Source organism: Mandrillus leucophaeus, unplaced genomic scaffold (assembly GCF_000951045.1).
Source record: "Mandrillus leucophaeus isolate KB7577 unplaced genomic scaffold, Mleu.le_1.0 Scaffold293, whole genome shotgun sequence".
NCBI lineage: Eukaryota > Metazoa > Chordata > Mammalia > Primates > Cercopithecidae > Mandrillus > Mandrillus leucophaeus.
Window position 1 is genome coordinate 1712146 of NW_012103065.1, and position 18439 is coordinate 1730584.

Here is an 18439-nt window from a genome sequence, read left to right on the forward strand (position 1 = left end):
GAAATAGGACATTGAATCACATGTACTGATATTCAAGCGGGGGTCTGCGTGTGTGTGTGTGTGTGTGTGTGAGTGTTGTGTGTGTGTAGGGGAGGAAAACTATGGAACATATTTGGAGAAATATATAAGTCTTGGGAATCTTACTCCGGGCAGTGGGAATAAGAACTGAGTAATTATTATTCCATAAGTATTAGTATTATTCATAAGTATTAGTATTATTCAATAGATATTAAAAGTGATAAGTATTGAAGTGGAGGAGGGCTTTCAGTTTGCACTTTATGCTACTTAGTATGAACTATTTGCCTTTGCTCTGTGAGCTTTTATCATTTGTCTTACTTAAAAAAATGATTAATGTTTACACAGTAATATGAGTGAGAAGCATATGTTTTCTTAAAATAGAAAGGATCACAATAAGTTTAATAAAATATTAATAGTTTAAGAATAAGTAAAATTGTGCTCTGCTTAAATTCTGAACAAAACAGACTTTCATACTTGTGTTAGAGCTAATGTTATTGCAATATTAAATTATTAAATTCTTATGTTTTTGAGATTGGGAAAGAAAGTCAAATAGTAATATTTGAGTCTCCATATTCTTGAGCATTCTGAAATAGAACTTTGGAAATATTATTAGAGGGAATAAATCCTTAACATTCCATTTACATTTTACTATTAATTTATATGGCAGATATTCAAATATATATATTTATTTAAAATCATAGATGTTATATTCACTTATATATTATTCTATTGAACTTTTTACTGAAGAAAAGAAAATTACTTTTTAGTTGATCCTTGTTTCAGTATTACCCAATTCACATATATACCTATAGGCTTTTTCTGGAAGGACTGTTCATATCCTTGTGTTCCTGCCCTGGCCTAACAGCTCACTTGTGTATAGTAATCATCATCACACATTATGACTTCTAACCCAGGTTACTCTGCAAGCTAATTATTATAATCCATATCCATTCAAAATAGTTGAAAATTAATTTGACTGCAGAAATGTCAAGACTTCTTTGATAACAGATTTTACAGCAAAGAAAAGAGATCTCAATAATTTTCATTATTAAAATCTTTCTAAAAGTATTGTTAGCATGATAGGCTTTGGAAGAGTGCTGGGACTCTGATGTCCAACTAGCTCATCTTTCCTCCAGATAATTCAATTTCCTCCTGCAAGTAGTCATCTGCTTATGGTGTAATATTCCAGTAATGAGGGACACATAATTTCCGAAACAGTTCATAAGACATTTGGGTAGACAAGTCTGAGAGTCGGAAAGTATTTTGCATATGAAACCAACATTTATATCAGTAATGTTGATGCAGTATCTGTGTTCTACAGCTTAAGGCGGTACTCAGTCTACATACCCTTAATTAACTTAATATGTAGTAACCAAATTGCCCACAACAGAAGAATACACATAAATGCAGAAGGCTCCACTTCCCCCTTGGCTCCATCAGACTTTATGATGCACAAATGATGGTATGTTTTAGACCTCCCTAAGGCTTTAAATATACATATATATTTTTATCATCTCATTTGTCAGGACAACATGACATCAATATTACGAAATTCATTATTTACAATGTATCACCCTATGCCATTTTACAATGTCTCCCTTATTTCAAAAAACCCAGCTCTTTCCAATCCATGAAAAGTTTCAGTAAGCGTGTTTTTATTTGAAAATCTAAGGACTTTTTCCATATCACTAAATAAAGGCAGTGGTCTCATAAACAATGATTCCATATATTACCTAACCAAAGCACAAGAGTTATGAATAATAAAGCAATGGAAACAGATTACCACAGAGCAGAAAAAACACTCTTTGTCATGAAGGTTACAGTTCAGTGTACTTTCTTGCTGAGGAAAATTAAACTTTTTTTAAAAAGCCCCCTTTTATCTTGTGAATCACACAAAGGTGCTGTTGTGTGAAAACTTGGCTTCTGGATTTGCACACATCTTGTTTCTTTTAGGAATGTTTCCTCACATCAATACCACTGTCTTAGTGCCCAGGCTCTTGTTTCAATCACCATGTTACAGAGGTGAGCAAGCAGAGAGAATTTCTAATTAACCCATCAATTCTTAGGACAAAGGATTTTAAGGAAAGTGGCACTTGTCATCCCAAAGACATAAAAGATGATCATATGCCTTTCCTTTTTCCTTAGATCTGAGCCTCACCGAGGGACGTTGATTTAATGTTCTCTCCGAAGCCCTGATGGATTGCTGCTGTGCTGCTTTACTCACCTCTTTCCTCCTGTCTTTGTCTTTCTGTAACAGCCACTTGATAGATGCCTGCGGAGACTTGGGGGCACACTCCAGAAAAGTGGTGTTATTTTTCACTCCATACTGGACAATTTCAGCTGCATTTCTGTATGCTAGCAGGCAAAAATAAAAGGCGAGAAAGAAAGAACACAACTGAATTTAGAGCACATTCTCCTGTAAAAATGCTATATACATGTTTATTTTTATACAAAATTGTGAACAACTATGGCAGCCAGTAAAAAGCAGTGATAATCATTTAACAAGCAAAGTAGGATACGTTGTTTACTTGTTTTGTTTATGTAAAGGGAAGGAGAGACTGTGAATTAAGGTAATGTTGATAAAATCATGTTTATTCAAGAATTACTCTACACCAAGGATTGTTGTTAATATTACTTTGTTAACTTAATTATTACAATACTCCTGCCACATTTTCTCAGCTTTTCACAGCTGAGCAAACTGAGGCTGTGAGTTATGAGGAAATACACTTTAGTGAATGTGTCAGGCAATACCGAAGCCAGGTCTATCCCATTCCTAAAGTCCATACTCAGTGTCATATAGAGGAAACAGGTAAGCACTGGGAAAGGGCAGAAAGAAAGCTGTGGCCTTGGTGGAATGCAGTGATTGAGAACACTGTCTTCAGAATCAGTGGAACGTAGGGTAAAATCCTGACCTTACCACTACCGGCTGTGTCAACTTAGACAAGTTACTTGATGTCTCTGTGCTTTAGTTTTACTCATCTCTAAAACATGGATTATAGCATTTTTACATAGGGTTCTCAGTAAAAGTATTAAATTAGGCAAAACATTTAGTATTGCCATATGGTAGCTTAGACGTGGACAGAATCCTCACTAATAAAGCAGGAATAATAGGACTCTAGTATGGTTTTTTTTAAGCATTGAGTGAAATAATCATTAAAAAACACTGAGCTCAGGTTCTGACACAAAGTCAGCATTAATATTTGTTTGATGTTACCTCCACTGCCATTATTCTTACCACTATGACAACTACTACTAATGGGAACTGATACACTTTTATAAAATTGCAAATGGAGAAATGGTAACTTGAATTTATTCCCTCAACTAGATGTATGGAACAAGTAAGCAAAATCTGTCTTAATTTGCTCTTTGCAGTTAGAATAGTAAAAAGAATGTCATTTTTTACTACAGGAAAGCACAGACTCAAAGGGATTAGAAATAGGAGTCTCACTGTTAATTTTTGAAACAGCGTATCTGTAGCACCTTGGTGAGCCACAAGGAAGGTCTGCTTGGAAACATTTTTATTTGGTGGGACTGAGGAAGGGAAAGTATTGTAACATGGTAACTCCATGTCAGAATGGGAAGGATGGAATTAGTTTAATTGAAGGACACAAGGCAGGATTGTCAACAGGCATTGTAGTACACCCATGTTCACAGCAGGATTCTCACTATAGCCAAAAGATGGAAGTAAACCAAGTGATGGATGAATCGATAAACAAAATGTGGCTTACCTACATACATATGTACATATATATGTATATATACACACACACACATAACTATAAATACACACATGACAAAATATAATTCAGCCTTAAACATGAAGAAAATTGTGATATATGCTACAATATGAATGGACCTTGAAGACTTTCGGTTTAAGTGAAATAAGTCAGTCACAAAAGGACAAATATTGTATAATTCCACCTATAGGAGTTATCTAGAGTAGTTGAATTCATAAGAAATTCGTAAAGAAGTAGAATGGTGGTATCTAAGGGCTGGAGGGAAGAGGTAATGGTCTAGTTTCAGTTGGGAAAGATGAAAAATATCCAGACGTGGCTGGCAGTATATTGCACAACAATGTAAATATGCTTAATGCCACAGAACTGTAAACCTTAAAATGGTTAAAATAGTAAATGTTATGTTATGTATATTTACTGCAGTAAAGAAAAATGCTGTTCTAAAGGTTCTTCGGTGGTAAATCTCAAAATGGAAAATAGGTTTTCTTTAGAACGAAAATAGTAGCTAAGAAAATCTGTAATTACAATCTGTGTGAAAGATCTTCCAGCTAACATACTTGAAGTATATGTGTTCCGAGACATTTGTTTTTCATGATTCTCGGTATACACACAAAAAGCCTTTAAGTTTTAATTACCATATATAAATACACAGAATGTTATAATAAATATTTTTGAAAGTGAAACGTTTGAATCTATGACAATGTTTTCCCTTACTGAAATGTGACACGGAGCATTGCCACTGTGCACTGAGATTGGCCATTGCTCACTTTTAATACCTTTTAGATTAAATCCTCTGCATTGAGTCAGTGGGTTTCCATGTCTCACGTCTTGTCTTCGGCTCCTCCTGTAAGTGCAGAAATACATAAAAGTGACTGAGAATTATCACTGCCAATTACACCACTCTTAAAACACTGTAATTTTAAACGTTGCATCCTTTTTATTGCTAAGCTTTCATAAAAATTTTTAAAAAGAGTTCTGATTGATGTAGCTATCTCACATTTCTTATACAATTCATCAATAATGGGGGGGGGCTACTTATCTTTGCTTTTCAATCTGAGTAAGTTTTTCCATCTACATTCAGGATGGAATGGCTCTGAATCTCCTGTTGCATGCATATCCTGAGTAAATGCTACCTTCTCTAATTAATAGTGTAAATGTTTAGTTTAGAGAAATTCAGCCTAAATTTTCTAAATCTATAACCTCCAAAGTATAAACTCACTAGCATTTTCCTTTTTATAATAGTTTGTCTTAAATAAACATACTTGTTTCTTACAAAAGTCAATGTTTTCTGTTTCTGGATATATTAAAACTTTTCTGAAATAAGCAATAAAGATAAAAATAGGGACATTTAATAAAAAGTTAATTTCATTTACTAGAATAAGCATGTTGTCCCCAACTTTTTATTTTGAAAATTTCAAGTCTACAGAAAAGTTGAGATATGAGTAAAATGAATACTGGTATACCTAGATTCACAAACTGTTATATTTTGCCACATTAATTTCTTTCTCACATGTAAGTACATATCATGTATATATTACGGATCCACACCTATGAAAGTCTTTAGAAAATAAGTTACAGACACAATAATGCTTCACCTGTAAGTGCTTTAGTATGTATTTTTCAACAAGTAATCTTTCAACATAACAATATAATTATCATCCTAAATATATTGATATTTAACAACATAATCTAATGCATATTCTATATTAAAATTTCTCTAGTTCCCAAAATCTCTTTTATGGATTTCTTTTAAGTTAACCAGCTTCCAATCAAGGTTCATCCTTTGCATTTAGTTGTTATGTATTGTTATCTTAAAGCATTTCGACATTTTAGTTACATTAAGCCAGATGCGGTGGCTCACGTCTGTAATCCCAGCACTTTAGGAGGCCAAGGCGGGCGGATCACGAGGTCAGAAGTTCAAGACCAGCCTGGCCAACATAGTAAAACCCCGTCTCTACAAAAAATACAAAAATTAGCCGGGCATAGTGGTGCATGCCTGTAGTCCCAGCTACTTGGGATGCTGAGGCAGGAGAATCGCTTGAACCCAGGAGGCAGAGGTTGTGGTGAGCCGAGATCATGCCACTGCACTCCAACCTGGGCCACAGGGTGAGACTCCATCTCAAAAAAAAAAAAAAAAAATAGTTACATTGTTTGCAAATTGGTCATTACTTAAATAAAAGTTTTAAGTTGTATTAAATTATTTAATTTCGTGAGTTTCAGATGCACTAAGTACCTTACTTTCAGTGGTATTACACAGTCTAAGAAATCGAAGTGGAGCAACTAAAATCATCTGAGCAAGGCATCAAACATTGTTAAAAGTCAGAAGAAGGTGACTCTTTAAATATTGTGAATACCAGCCTAAATTGATTGCTTACTATCAATACGTGACTGAGCATATCACTTAATTGGGTTAAATGCTAAGTCTTTCTTAATACTTTTAAAGATAAATAAAAATATTCAGCAAGAACAGAAATATTAAAAGTACACAGTGGTTATTAAACTTACAAAGAAAAATTAATCTCAAAGTCATTGATAGTGAAAAAAGCTCATTTTCTAGCTAAAGAAAACATTACTTCATGTACACAACAGACTTTATAAATCTACTTATGGTAGAATAGGTATAAAATTTTGTACCACTTAGGTATTCCTTTTCCAAAGTCCCGTGACCCTTACCAATTGTATATTTCTGTACACACACAAACACACAACAGTGAAAGTGTTAGTCACTTTTCTCTCAGGAAATATGATTAATATGGCACTGTACTCTAGAATAGCTCCCATATCGAGTTTTTACTGCATAACATTTGCTATACTGAAGTCCAGCATTATTTTACTATAGTCAACTTCTAAATATATATTATATGAGCATCATGAGAACGTTTTCAGCCATCTAGGCAAGCAATATCATTCACAATGGCTAAATTTATTGTCCTGTGATCAACACTATATAATGGTTTACTCATGTATACAAACTCTCAAGCTGGGCAATCTCAATTTACAATATCACATAGCTTCTAGACATTCAAATATAGAAAAAAACACTGTTATGGCTTAGCTTAAATCATGAGATCAGCAAGGCAGCCATCTGAGCCTTTTTTATGTATAGATTCCTTCCACGGTACTCACATAGCATCACAAAAACATGCTCGTAGGCAGAGTAGTATTGTATTGCATGTAGGATTTGGAATTTGGTTCAAGTTTCCCATGTTTCATACACAATAGTATATTCTTTTCGATAAACAATGAAATCTTTTATAGAAAAGGTATTTATTTGAAAATTGATCTGATTATCTTGTTTTAAAATAAAGTTTCTAACTACTTGTCTGAATCCAGAACAAATAATATTAGGGACTGTACAGCAATATTTGATACAAAACCACAAATATTTAAGATATTTGAGAATGAAAATGGAAAAAAAATGCTTTTATTGTTTACTATAGTTTTTTTTGTTTGTTTGTTTGTTTTTGAGACAGAGTTTCACTCTTATTGCCCGGGCAGGAGTGCAGTGGTGCAATCTCGGCTCACTGTAACCTCTGCCTCTTGGGTTCAAGTGACTCTCCTGTCTCAGCCTCCTGAGTAGTTGGGATTACAGGCATGAGCCACCATGCCTGGCTAATTTTGTATTTTTAGTAGAGACGGGGTTTCACCATGTTGGCCAGGCCGGTCTCCAACTCCTGACCTCAGGCAATCTGCCTGCCTTGGCCTCCCAAAGTGCTGGGATTACAGGTGTGAGCCACCATGCCCAGCATGTTTACTATAGTTTTTTAAAAAAGGGAGACTATTGAGCCAATGATATTTAACAACTTCATTATGTCAAAGTATGGATTCCACCAATTTCCAAGTATAACTGTATTTCTCTATTTGTATACAAATAAAACAGTTTTTTGCTTTTTATTTCTATGAAATCCTCAAAGTGATCTTTGTGTTTTGCTTAGAGTGGCATCAGCACAAAACTAGGTAAATTAACACTATTAAAGAAAATAAATGTGGAAAAATACTTCAAATCCATTACCTTCAAAGGAAAATCAAAAATTCATATGGGAATTTACAAAATAGTTAATTCATTCACCAATATGTTTTGTATTTACTATAAGTATAGGCTTAACTAAGTTAGGACATAATTTGGAGAATGTAAATACTGTAGATATTTTTAGTGAAACTTCCAATATGCTAGTCAAAGATAAATATGGGTAGCCTCAGGCATATTTTGTACATATGTAGCATTTTCTGGCTTTTCAAGATAGAATTAAAGCACTGCTGGAGATAATCAAGATAGCCTCCCCCCATCTTTTTTTTTTTTTTTTTTTTTAAGATTTAGTGTCTTGCTATGTTGTCCAGGCTGGTTTTGAACTCCTGGCCTCAAGAGATCCTCTCTCGTGAGCAAGCACTTACTTCATCTCAAAATAATCCAGTTAATCTTTGAAACTCTTTTTTTTTTTTTTTTTTTTTAAAGACAGAGTCTCATTCTATCTCCCAGGCAGGAGTGCAGTGGCGTGATCTCAGCTCACTACAATCTCCACCCCCCAGGTTCAAATGATTCTCCTGCCTCAGCCTCCCAAGTATCTGGTATTATAGATGCCTGCCACCATGCCTGGGCTAATTTTTTTTTTTCCATTTTCAGTAGAGATGGGGTTTGCCATGTTGGCTAGGCTGGTCTCAAACTCCTGACCTCAAGTGATCTGCCTGCCTTGGCTTCCCAAAGTGCTGGGATTATAGGCGTGAGCAACTGCACCCAGCCAAGACAACTCTTTAAATAGCTACTACTTTCCTTCTCAACCCATTATTCATGGTTTAGTATCAGACATGATATTGTAAATGCAAAGAACTGTATGATAGACTCATTTCTTTATTTAAAAAGTATGATTAAAATTGTAATTTGTGGCGGTAGAATGACAATGTAGAATCTATATTTAAGCACACATCTTAGAAAGGATACTTGGGGTTGTAATAGGTGGGAAAATATGCAAACAAATGAGCTAGTGCATATTGGGCAGCAACTTCTAAAATGTAAAAAAGTATCGCTAGTATGCAATGACAGTCTATATACAGTATGGAATTTTACTTGAGAAATATTATTTGTTACATAAAAATGCTTATTGGTCAAAACCAGTCTTTGCAGAGAAGGAGTACTGATGTCCACTTCCCTTACATTATATAATAACTGATATACCTATACAACTATGGTAAAAGTCCACTTACAGTCCCCATATCCCTTTCTTCCTTGGAAAGTATAGTGCTTCAGCTTCCTTCAGCACTAAATCTGCTTAATAAATTGAAGATGATATTGCAGGTGCTAGAGAGGAAAATTTTCAGAGCATCTTACCAAGTAAACAGTATTGCCTTACAAAGAATTATGGTAATTTAACATATCACTACTATCATATTTGGCAGTGAAAAACAAATATGGTTGAAAAATACCAACAGTGGCCACAAAAATCACTTCTTATGTGAGATTACATTTGAAATTTGCCTCCCTCACACTGTCTGTCCAGGTTGAGGCCTCCAGCCCCATATTAAGATGAAAGATCAGAGTAATGATGTCTAGAAATTCTAGATAGACATCAAAAGAAGTCAGGGACCTCCTCACTAGCACCTAAATTAACATGGAGGAACACAGAGTCTTGGAACGCATCTACGAGACTCCTGTTTTGAAGAGTGGGAGTTCTCTTCCTATCTCATGCCATTAAGAATCTCAAATGATCCAGCCCAGGCCACTCCTTTCTACTCCAGATTCATATTTCTAACTGCCTACTCAATATCCCTGTGTGAATATCTTATTGATACCATTAACGTAACATCCTCTTTCTCCCCACAAACCTGCTCCTTTCACAGTCTCTTCTTTCTCAGGAAGTGACATCTATATAAATCCTAATGTTCAGTTCTGAGAACTTGGATCATTTTTGACTCCTCTATTTCTCTAACCTCCCACATCCAAATACATCAACAGATTCTGTGAGCTCTGTCAAGCATCAGATCATTTTTTTTTGCCACCTCTACCTTTATTATCCCTCTACAAGCCACCATTATAACTCACCTAGATGATGGCAGCAGTCTCCTGTCATGCAGCTTCTGCCACCCCTTCCCCTCTACCTCCAACTTCTTCCTACACCAGGTCTTCAAAGTAAGCCAAATCCAACCAGTGATCTTTTGAAACCAAAGCCAAACACTATCATTCACATGTTCAAAACTCCTCAGCTGTTTTCCATTTCACTTTAAATAAAAACTTTTCAATTACTTACAAAGTCTGACATTGTGTGGCATTCTGACCTCATTTCTTCCTATCATTCCTTTTTCTCATTACAGCGCAGCCTCATTAGCTTTAGAGCTGTTTCTTGAACAATCCTGGCATCCTCCAGTATTAGAGATTTTTGATCCCTCTTCCTGGAATGTTACTCTGCTCGATAATGTCTTGGTGCATTCCACATCACGTCCTTGCTCACACAGTATATCTGCAGTAAGGCCCTTTTTGACACCCATTTAACTTCACAACCTCCTGCTTACCACATATCATACCTACTTTCTCTGCCCTTTTTAAAGTCACAGATTGTGTTATTATTTGATATACCAGGGGTTTTCCTTATTTATTATCGATCTTTTCTCTTTAGAATGCATTATTCCTGAAGACAGAGGTTTTTGTCTTTTTTCCTGTTATACACCTAGCTTCTAAAACAATGCCTAGAAAATATATTTCCAGTGAAAATATTTGTTGAACTAATGAATAAGAGGATCAGAATACTTTTAATACACAAAAGCACTAAGGTTGTTATAATCTGTTAAGGTCCTCAAAGAAAGGTAGAGAATAAAAGCCATAAAGCACCATCACCCCAGTGCTTTACTTGAAAGATCACTCATGCTCGTGGCTGCTACTATTTGCTCCCTCTGCTAACCCTAATTTTCGAAGGTTTTAGCACCATCACCATCATGACCCATGTCACTCACTGTATAACTGAAAATAGCTATGACCTTGGCTGACTCTGAATTCTGCATATTCCTTTTCAATTTCTCTACTCATGGTTCCTTCCAATTTGGTACAAGTTGATGCAGTTTCCCGCCTAGGTTTCCACTTGGATAAAAAGTACCCTGCCTCAGACTGCCTTTCTTTCTTAACCCAACCAGTAATCACGCAGTCACCACTCCAAGGTTAAAGCGTGGTCATCAAGGTTCTGAAAACAAATCTCAAGGTATCCACGCTGAAATAATACTCTTGTAGCTTGAACTGGAACCAGTATTATAAGATAATTATATTATATCCTTGTTTACGAGATAATTAAGCAATGTAGAGAAATCCTAGGAAGGTGGGTTTTAAGGATACACTAAAGCATATAAAATAAAAAGGACGGCCAGGAGCGGTGGCTCACGCCTGTAATCCCAACACTTTGGGAGGCCGAGGCGGGTGGATCACAAGGTCAGGAGTTCAAGGCCAGCCTGGCCAAGATGGTGAAACCCTGTCACTACTAAAAATACAAAAATAAGCTGGACATGGTGGCGGGTGCCTGTAATCCCAGCTACTCGGGAGGCTGAGGCAGAGAACTGCTTGAACCCGGGAGGTGGAGGTTGCAGTGAGACAAGATCGCGCCACTGCACTCCAGCCTTGGCGACAGAAGTGAGACTCTGTCTCAAAAATAAATAAACAAATAATAAATAAAATATAAAAGACATAAATTAGATGATGCAAAAAATGAAAAAAGCTAAATGCTACTTGAAATATTTGATGGGTCCTAGAGGAGTAGGTGTTACAGAGGAGCTCTGAAGGGAGAAAGGACTCTTTCCAAAGTACTGTACTCTGGACTTGCCATATCTGTGAGAATCTCAAGTTATAACGCATTACCATTTTCTTCATTCAAATACTATGTGTGGTGCTAAACACAGCTTCTACTTTTAATGTCATTTAAAGAAACAGCAATAGAGCTAATTCTAAAGATGTGAAACACTTCTGTATTGTCTGGTGTCATACATTTGGATGCTGAACTGTTTAGTGCTCACCGTTTCCCAGTTGGGTAGAATCTGGAGCAGGAATGGCCATCCCAGGCGCAATAAGGGTCCCGTGCCAGGCAGCAGTCAGCACAGGCTGTACCATAGATGTGGCAGCGATGCAGAGACACTTGGGAAACCCCTTCATTGGAACTCACATATAACTGTTGCTATTAAAGGAAAATGATGATTTATTTCAGATGTGGAAGTTAAAAGAAGACTTTCAGCAGGAACACATTATAATATATGCTCACAAACCCTTGGATTCATTTTGGAACCGACTAAAAACGTGAAGCAAAGCACAGAAGGGTATAAAGCCAAAACAAATAGAATTTTCCTACGTTAATATGCCTATAACATTACCACTTTCCTGTTAAAAAAGAAAAGCTCAAAGCACCATATAGAATGGTAATGTGTTTTAGACATTGGGATTCATTGTTCTCTCAGATTTGAGCTAATATATTACAGATTTAAGTTATGAATTTTTTTTCTTTGAATGCAGTGTCTTAGCAAAGCACAAGGAAGCATTCTTATTTTTTAAGTGTGGCCACACATTACTTTGTAAATTTGAGAAAGTCTGGTTTAAAATAAAGGGCATTTTAAGTTTACAAGGAAAAAATGGTAAATAGTAAGCATTGGATGAAATAAAAAAGAACATTTTGGTCACATGCCTTTGAAAGTAGCATGTTACTCACTAAAACTACTTAAAAATAATTATTTAGAATAATATCAGTATTTATATTTACACATGTGTTAAAATTCTGCTTGATCCAGTGATCATCATCATCCTAAAAATCTCATGAATGAAAATTTCATCCTCTTTCAATTGTAGGATGTCTACTGCTTCTAATGGTTTGATTTCTTTAGCTGGGCATAATATGGTTCTAAGGAGTTGAAGGAATGAGTCTCTTAATTGACACTCCTTACTTTCCAAAGGACTGATATAACTCAAGTTAGCACAGAATCTGTAAGCTGAAACTTGAATAGACGTGGATGTATGGGTGTGTGTGTACTCCTCCATGTACACATACACATACATGCACATACATATACATTTAAAGATTAAATCTCTGGAGACACCATGTGTCTACCAGGCCCTGAAGCTCTGGAACCAGACTTCCTAGATTCAAATCTCAGCTCAGCTACAAATTTGCTGTGCAACTTTTCTGAATCACAGCTTCCTCATTAGTAAAATTAGGATAACATAACACTTACCATATGGAGTTTTTGTAAGAAATAAATGTTGTAAGGGTTTCCTCCACATAAAATGCTTGGAATAGTTTCTGGCTCATAGCTTGCTCAATGAATGTTAATTAATGGTAAAAAGTACGGTAAAATATCAATTAAACTATCAATATATGTTTTTAACTCTAATCAGTTATTTGAATCACATCTCACTCTATTACATCTAATAATTTTATTCGTATCAATTGACTTTTCAGAAATTTTGCTGAAATTGACTGGTCTCCAGTTGAAACATTCAAACTACAAGAAAACGACTGCATGTTTTGACAATAACCATTTGTCCAGAAACATTTGAAATAAATGTTTATTGAATAAATTAGTAAGTAATACAGTAAATTTATCAGCTTCATTAAAATACTTTAAGGATACTAGTATATTTGAGTGTAGGACACAGGTAGTTTCATTCTAGATAATATAATTTTTATTAGTCCTACTATTTTCTGTTATATGGAGTAAAAGAACAAATTAAAAAAAATAAGAGAGCATAAAATGGATAATAAAATGAGAAACACTGAGAAAGTTATTTAAATACACACAAGATGTCATTAACAATTTGTAGTCCTCTCGCACTGAAAAAATGATGCAGTATGCAGTTGTACAAATGATTTCCAAAAAGTCAAATAATTATCCTTGCCTTGAATCTCACTGTTTTAATGAGACATTTTAAATTATCTACAATTTAAGATGTTGAAGACAGATGTAATACGTAACTACAGTTAAAACTTGCATACAGGATTACTATGCCACACAAATGACTTTGTGTTCATTTTGAATCTTGCCCTGATACTTTCTCTTTCCATTAAGTACTGTAAACAAAGGGCTTCCCTGCTGACTTCAAAGACAATTCTGACTTGAGAGCCGCTCCCTAGGACATTAGACAAAATGACGAATGGCTTCTCGTTACTTGGGAAAATGTTTGTTATGCACCATACAAACATTTTTACAGATGAGATCGTTAGCTCCATTGTACCTTATTTATTTTCCCTAATAAAATTCAGTGATGTGAAAAGAGTGTAAGACTGACCACAAAATGCTACTTCATCTCTAACAAACCAAATATGGTGAAGAGCTCCAGAATTATGTAATCAGTTGTGCTAACACATAAAACCTTTATTGTGTATTCCAAAAAAAATAGGTCTCAGGCTTTTACACAGACAGCATTTACTGAGGACCCACTTTATTCTAGGTAATTTATGTAAATTAACTTGTTTGTGAGAATAGCATTACCTTACAAATGTAGAAACTTAGGTCAGTGAAGTTACTTGATTTGTTCGTACATTATGGTCAGATAGGGATACAAATGCATGTCAAGCCTATTTGGAAGCCTACTCCATTCTGACTATATTACTCTGTACCTTAAAAATTTTTTCAAAAATGATACCTTTTGGGAATGGAGAGGTACATGGTTTGTTCATGTATATAATGGAATTGTACTTTTTATTTCCATGATCATTGTATATTTGCATGTGTAGGGACAGATCAGACAATAAATTTGAGGATTTCAATTACAGTCAAATATTTCTTTTCCAATTCCTGAACCCTTAGATTTGAGACTTTCCTTTTTTTTTTTTTTTTGACACGTTTAAATCCTAGGAAATAATATTTCCTTTAAAATAAGCATAAAAGAATGCACTGCGTATTTCAAATATGTGACAACAGCAGAAACTTAAGAGAGGATTGACGACTCATTCCAAGCCTCTAACAATGTTGTGACGTTATAGAGTAGCCCAAACTTTATGCTAAATTCTTCTCAGAAAGATTATTTTTATTTTAGTTGGCTTCACACACCGTAATATTTGAGAAAATCGGATATACAAAATGTTGGAACATCTTGCTGTATATATGTTCTGCTCTGACAAACTTTTATACAAAAATAAACCTATTCGGTCTTTCACTAATAACTAGTAAGTTCTACATCAAAATTAAAGGTGACTTTGTGGTATACTTTCAGTGGTATTATTTATTTTGTTAATACAAGAACTAATTATTCAGAAGTTATAAAATATAATGTCTCACAATAAAATATTTTAATAAGCAAAGAGCATAAAATAGCTTAGTTTTTACCTTTTTAGATGAAATTTTCATTGTCGTTATAGGAGCATGATTCTAAAATATTAGAAAACAACATGTTAGTTGCTCAAATATTCCTTAAAAGGATTTTACATTCAGATTTTTTTCTATTAAATCTCAAGAAGAAATCATTTTTCTTTATATACACATCTACTTTAAAAGTACTTGTCATATATAGCACATTTGCATATACTTGTCTATAAAGTACACTTTCTCTTTGGAAACTAAGGATAGAGTTGTTATACCTAAACTAAAGTTTGAGACCAGCCTGGCTGACATGGTAAAACCCCATCTCTACTAAAAATACAAAAATTAGCCAGGCATGGTGGTGGGCACCTGTAATCCCAGCTACTCGGGAAGCTGAGGCAGGAGAATTGCTTGAACCTGGGAGTCGGAGGTTGCAGTGAGCCGAGATTGCACCATTGCACTCCAGCCTGGGCAACAAGAGCAAAACTCTATCTCAAAAAAAAAAAAAAAAAAAAAACCAATGTAGTAATTAAAACACATGTATCGATATAGGCACTAGAACGAAAAATGAAAATCCGAAAAGGAAATTTTTGGAATATTCAATACAATGAATAATTCAGAATCGGATCCACGGACTCAGGTGGACGAAGACGTGGAATGGTACACCACCTAATTCCTCCGCAACACAAGCACTCTGCATAAGACACTATTGTTCACCTGCCAGTGCTGTTTTGGAACGATAATATATTACGCTGAACTATACTAGTTAATACTCATTGTTGCAAACAAAAAATATTGTTAGAAAAGGTTCTCTTTTGATAAAATGTGAATGAAAGAACCTAAGAATTTTCTGAAATAGTAATGTGTTTGCAAAGTATTCATAACTTTACTTCTTAAAAATTATCCGTTACTTTTAATGATTAAAAATTAGACTTCTGGCGGGGTGCAGTGGCTCATGCCTGTAATCCCAGCACTTTGGGAGGCTGAAGTGGGCGGATCACCTGAGGTCAGGAGTTCAAGACCAGCCTGGCCAAAATGGTGAAACCCCGTCTCTACTACAAAATTAACTGAGTGTGGTGGCACATGCCTGTAATCCTGTAATCCCATTTACTCAGGAGGCTAAGGCAGGAGAATCGCTTGAACTCAGCAGGTGGAGGTTGCAGTGAGCCAAGATTGTGCCATGGCACTCCAGCCTGGGTAACAAGAGTGAAACCCATTTCAAAAAAAAAAAAAAAAAATTAGACTTCTGGTAAACTGATTAAGAGCCATGAGCTTTACTTGAATAACTCAGGTGGGAACAAGCTCTCAAAATCAAGTGTACCCCCAGTTATTTTGCTTTCTGGAGCTGCATGTATTTGCCAACATTTTAAAAGGGGAAACAGTAGTATTTTTAATTCTCCATTGCAACAATTTTTGATCATCCCATATAAATACGTGCATGCACATGTGCGCACACACACGCATATACACATATACAAATGTTGCAACTTATAATCAGCTAGACAGTTACTAGTAGTTATATTTCCAATTCTAGTTAAGCTCAGGGAAACCAGACTTATTGCCAGAAAATGTGGAACAGAGGACTAAAAGAAGAGATTATGGTCCTGCACTGTATAAAAACCAAGCTCCTGGTTTTTCAAAGTCACACTGAATTTTCTGCAGTACATCAGTGTGACACTTAGCTAAGAAAACTTTTCAATTTAAATGCATTATTTCCTCACATGCTCATCACAGTATATCATACACACCCAATTATTTTTACCCCACCTCAGAAATGTGACACAAACACCATGCTGAAGACAGTAACTGTATTCGGTAACTGTGTCTCCCGACTTGGCCGTATCAATCACTGGCACACACATTAGTAAGAAAACTCAGACTTTTTTTGGTGTCTCTTGAGCTGATGTCCCCACACGCATGCTGACTGACTCTGTTTTTCCACTGAGAGTTTATTATTCAAGATGATAACACCAGCATAACTCATATGACAGACCATAAGTAGTTAGCACGTGATCAGAATAACTCATGTTTCTTTCTGTAACATGTATGTTTAGGCTTATGTCATGCTCACTTAATTTAACATTTCCTGATAATCAAAAGGTGATACTTCAGTATAAAAAATGAAGTGCTGCTACATGACATTTTTGCTATCTTCAATAATACTCCAGAATAAGGCACTTCATATTATTTTGGCAAGCCAAGTTGTCCCTACAGAGTTGAATGAGAAAAAAAAAATGTTCTACATAATGTAATTTTGGTTAATCTAGTGAAAAAATCAATTTCTTTATAAAACAAAGCATGAAAAAAGCACTTGTCTGAATATCATTAACATCATTTTATGAGCCCAATTTTAACATGCCAATCACAAAGAACCTGTGCCAGTTAGTCTAGCATTAAAACTTGTAAATTTAATAATGTAGTAGGAAACTTGCCAGAGTTCCGCAAATTTTTTATTTGATTCTATTACATATTTCTTTACATTTAAAATTTATTACCTAAATCTAACAGTGCTGCACCCTACCCTCTTACGTGCTTATAAAGTCAATATTTTTGGTGACTGTGGGAATGTCTATTAGTGAGTCAATACATTCTAAGTCTACTCAACTAAGCAAAGCAATTTGCTGGACTAGCAATAGTCTGCTACTGGGAGTTCTAAAGTGCTACTTTTACTCAGTCATAGGCTGACTCTGGTCTTTTGTTGTGTCTGGGCCATTGTTTCTTAATTGGTTTAGTTGGAAATAGTGGTCTGCAGCAGGATTGATTCCATGCCAAACTTCCTTTGCAATTCTAATAGCTCCTCCGCTGCACTTTACCCATCTTTCCAAATGCAGATAAAAAGCACCATGTGAACTACAATGACTGATACTGTGAGCAGAGAAGGGCACGGCAGGACACCACAAATCCCCTCTCCTGGCTCACAGATAAAGAACAGGCACTCTGCCCTGACCAGGTGAGATCTTACAGTACTGAACTTCCCTTGGGTACGTTTTTTTTTTTTCTGTCCCTTTTTCTTTTTTCTTTTTTTATCCCAAATTCAAGGACAAGGAGAATAATACAATGAAATCTCAAGTTCTGATAGAACATGAAGTTCTGAGTGGTAAAGAGACAACATTTGTTTTATTTAACTGAAGTGACATTTGAGTTAAAGGCAATAAAACAAGAGAAAACAAAGTCGTTTTTCATGAAATTGCTGGCTAAAAAAATATGAGAAAGCTTATCTAACAATCAATAATGTGCAAGTATTTGGGTTTCAGTGGCTTGTGAAGCAAATGATAAAAGCCCTTTCATGGCAAAATCTTCCAGACCTTGACAACTAGAACTCATTTTTTAAAAATAATGATGACCACAATTCTTCAAGTTGTGATGATAGCTTAAAAACAGAAAGAATCCTTTTATGTTAAGATAACTTGAAATGTAGGAAAACACTTTGCAAA

At 35.3% G+C, this 18439-nt stretch overlaps 1 protein-coding gene across 2 annotated transcripts in view; it reads right to left on the bottom strand.

Moving 5' to 3' along the window:
* SEMA3C (sema domain, immunoglobulin domain (Ig), short basic domain, secreted, (semaphorin) 3C) overlaps positions 1-18439 on the bottom strand; it is a 183989-nt gene that overhangs the window by 4184 nt on the left and 161366 nt on the right. For both annotated transcript variants that reach the window (XM_011986104.1, XM_011986103.1), the window contains exons 14-17: positions 15033-15074; positions 11736-11893; positions 4529-4596; positions 2243-2373 (exon numbers count right to left, since the gene is read on the bottom strand). In XM_011986104.1, coding sequence (XP_011841494.1) covers positions 2243-2373; positions 4529-4596; positions 11736-11893; positions 15033-15074 — 399 coding nt within the window. The remainder of the gene's footprint in view (positions 1-2242; positions 2374-4528; positions 4597-11735; positions 11894-15032; positions 15075-18439) is intronic.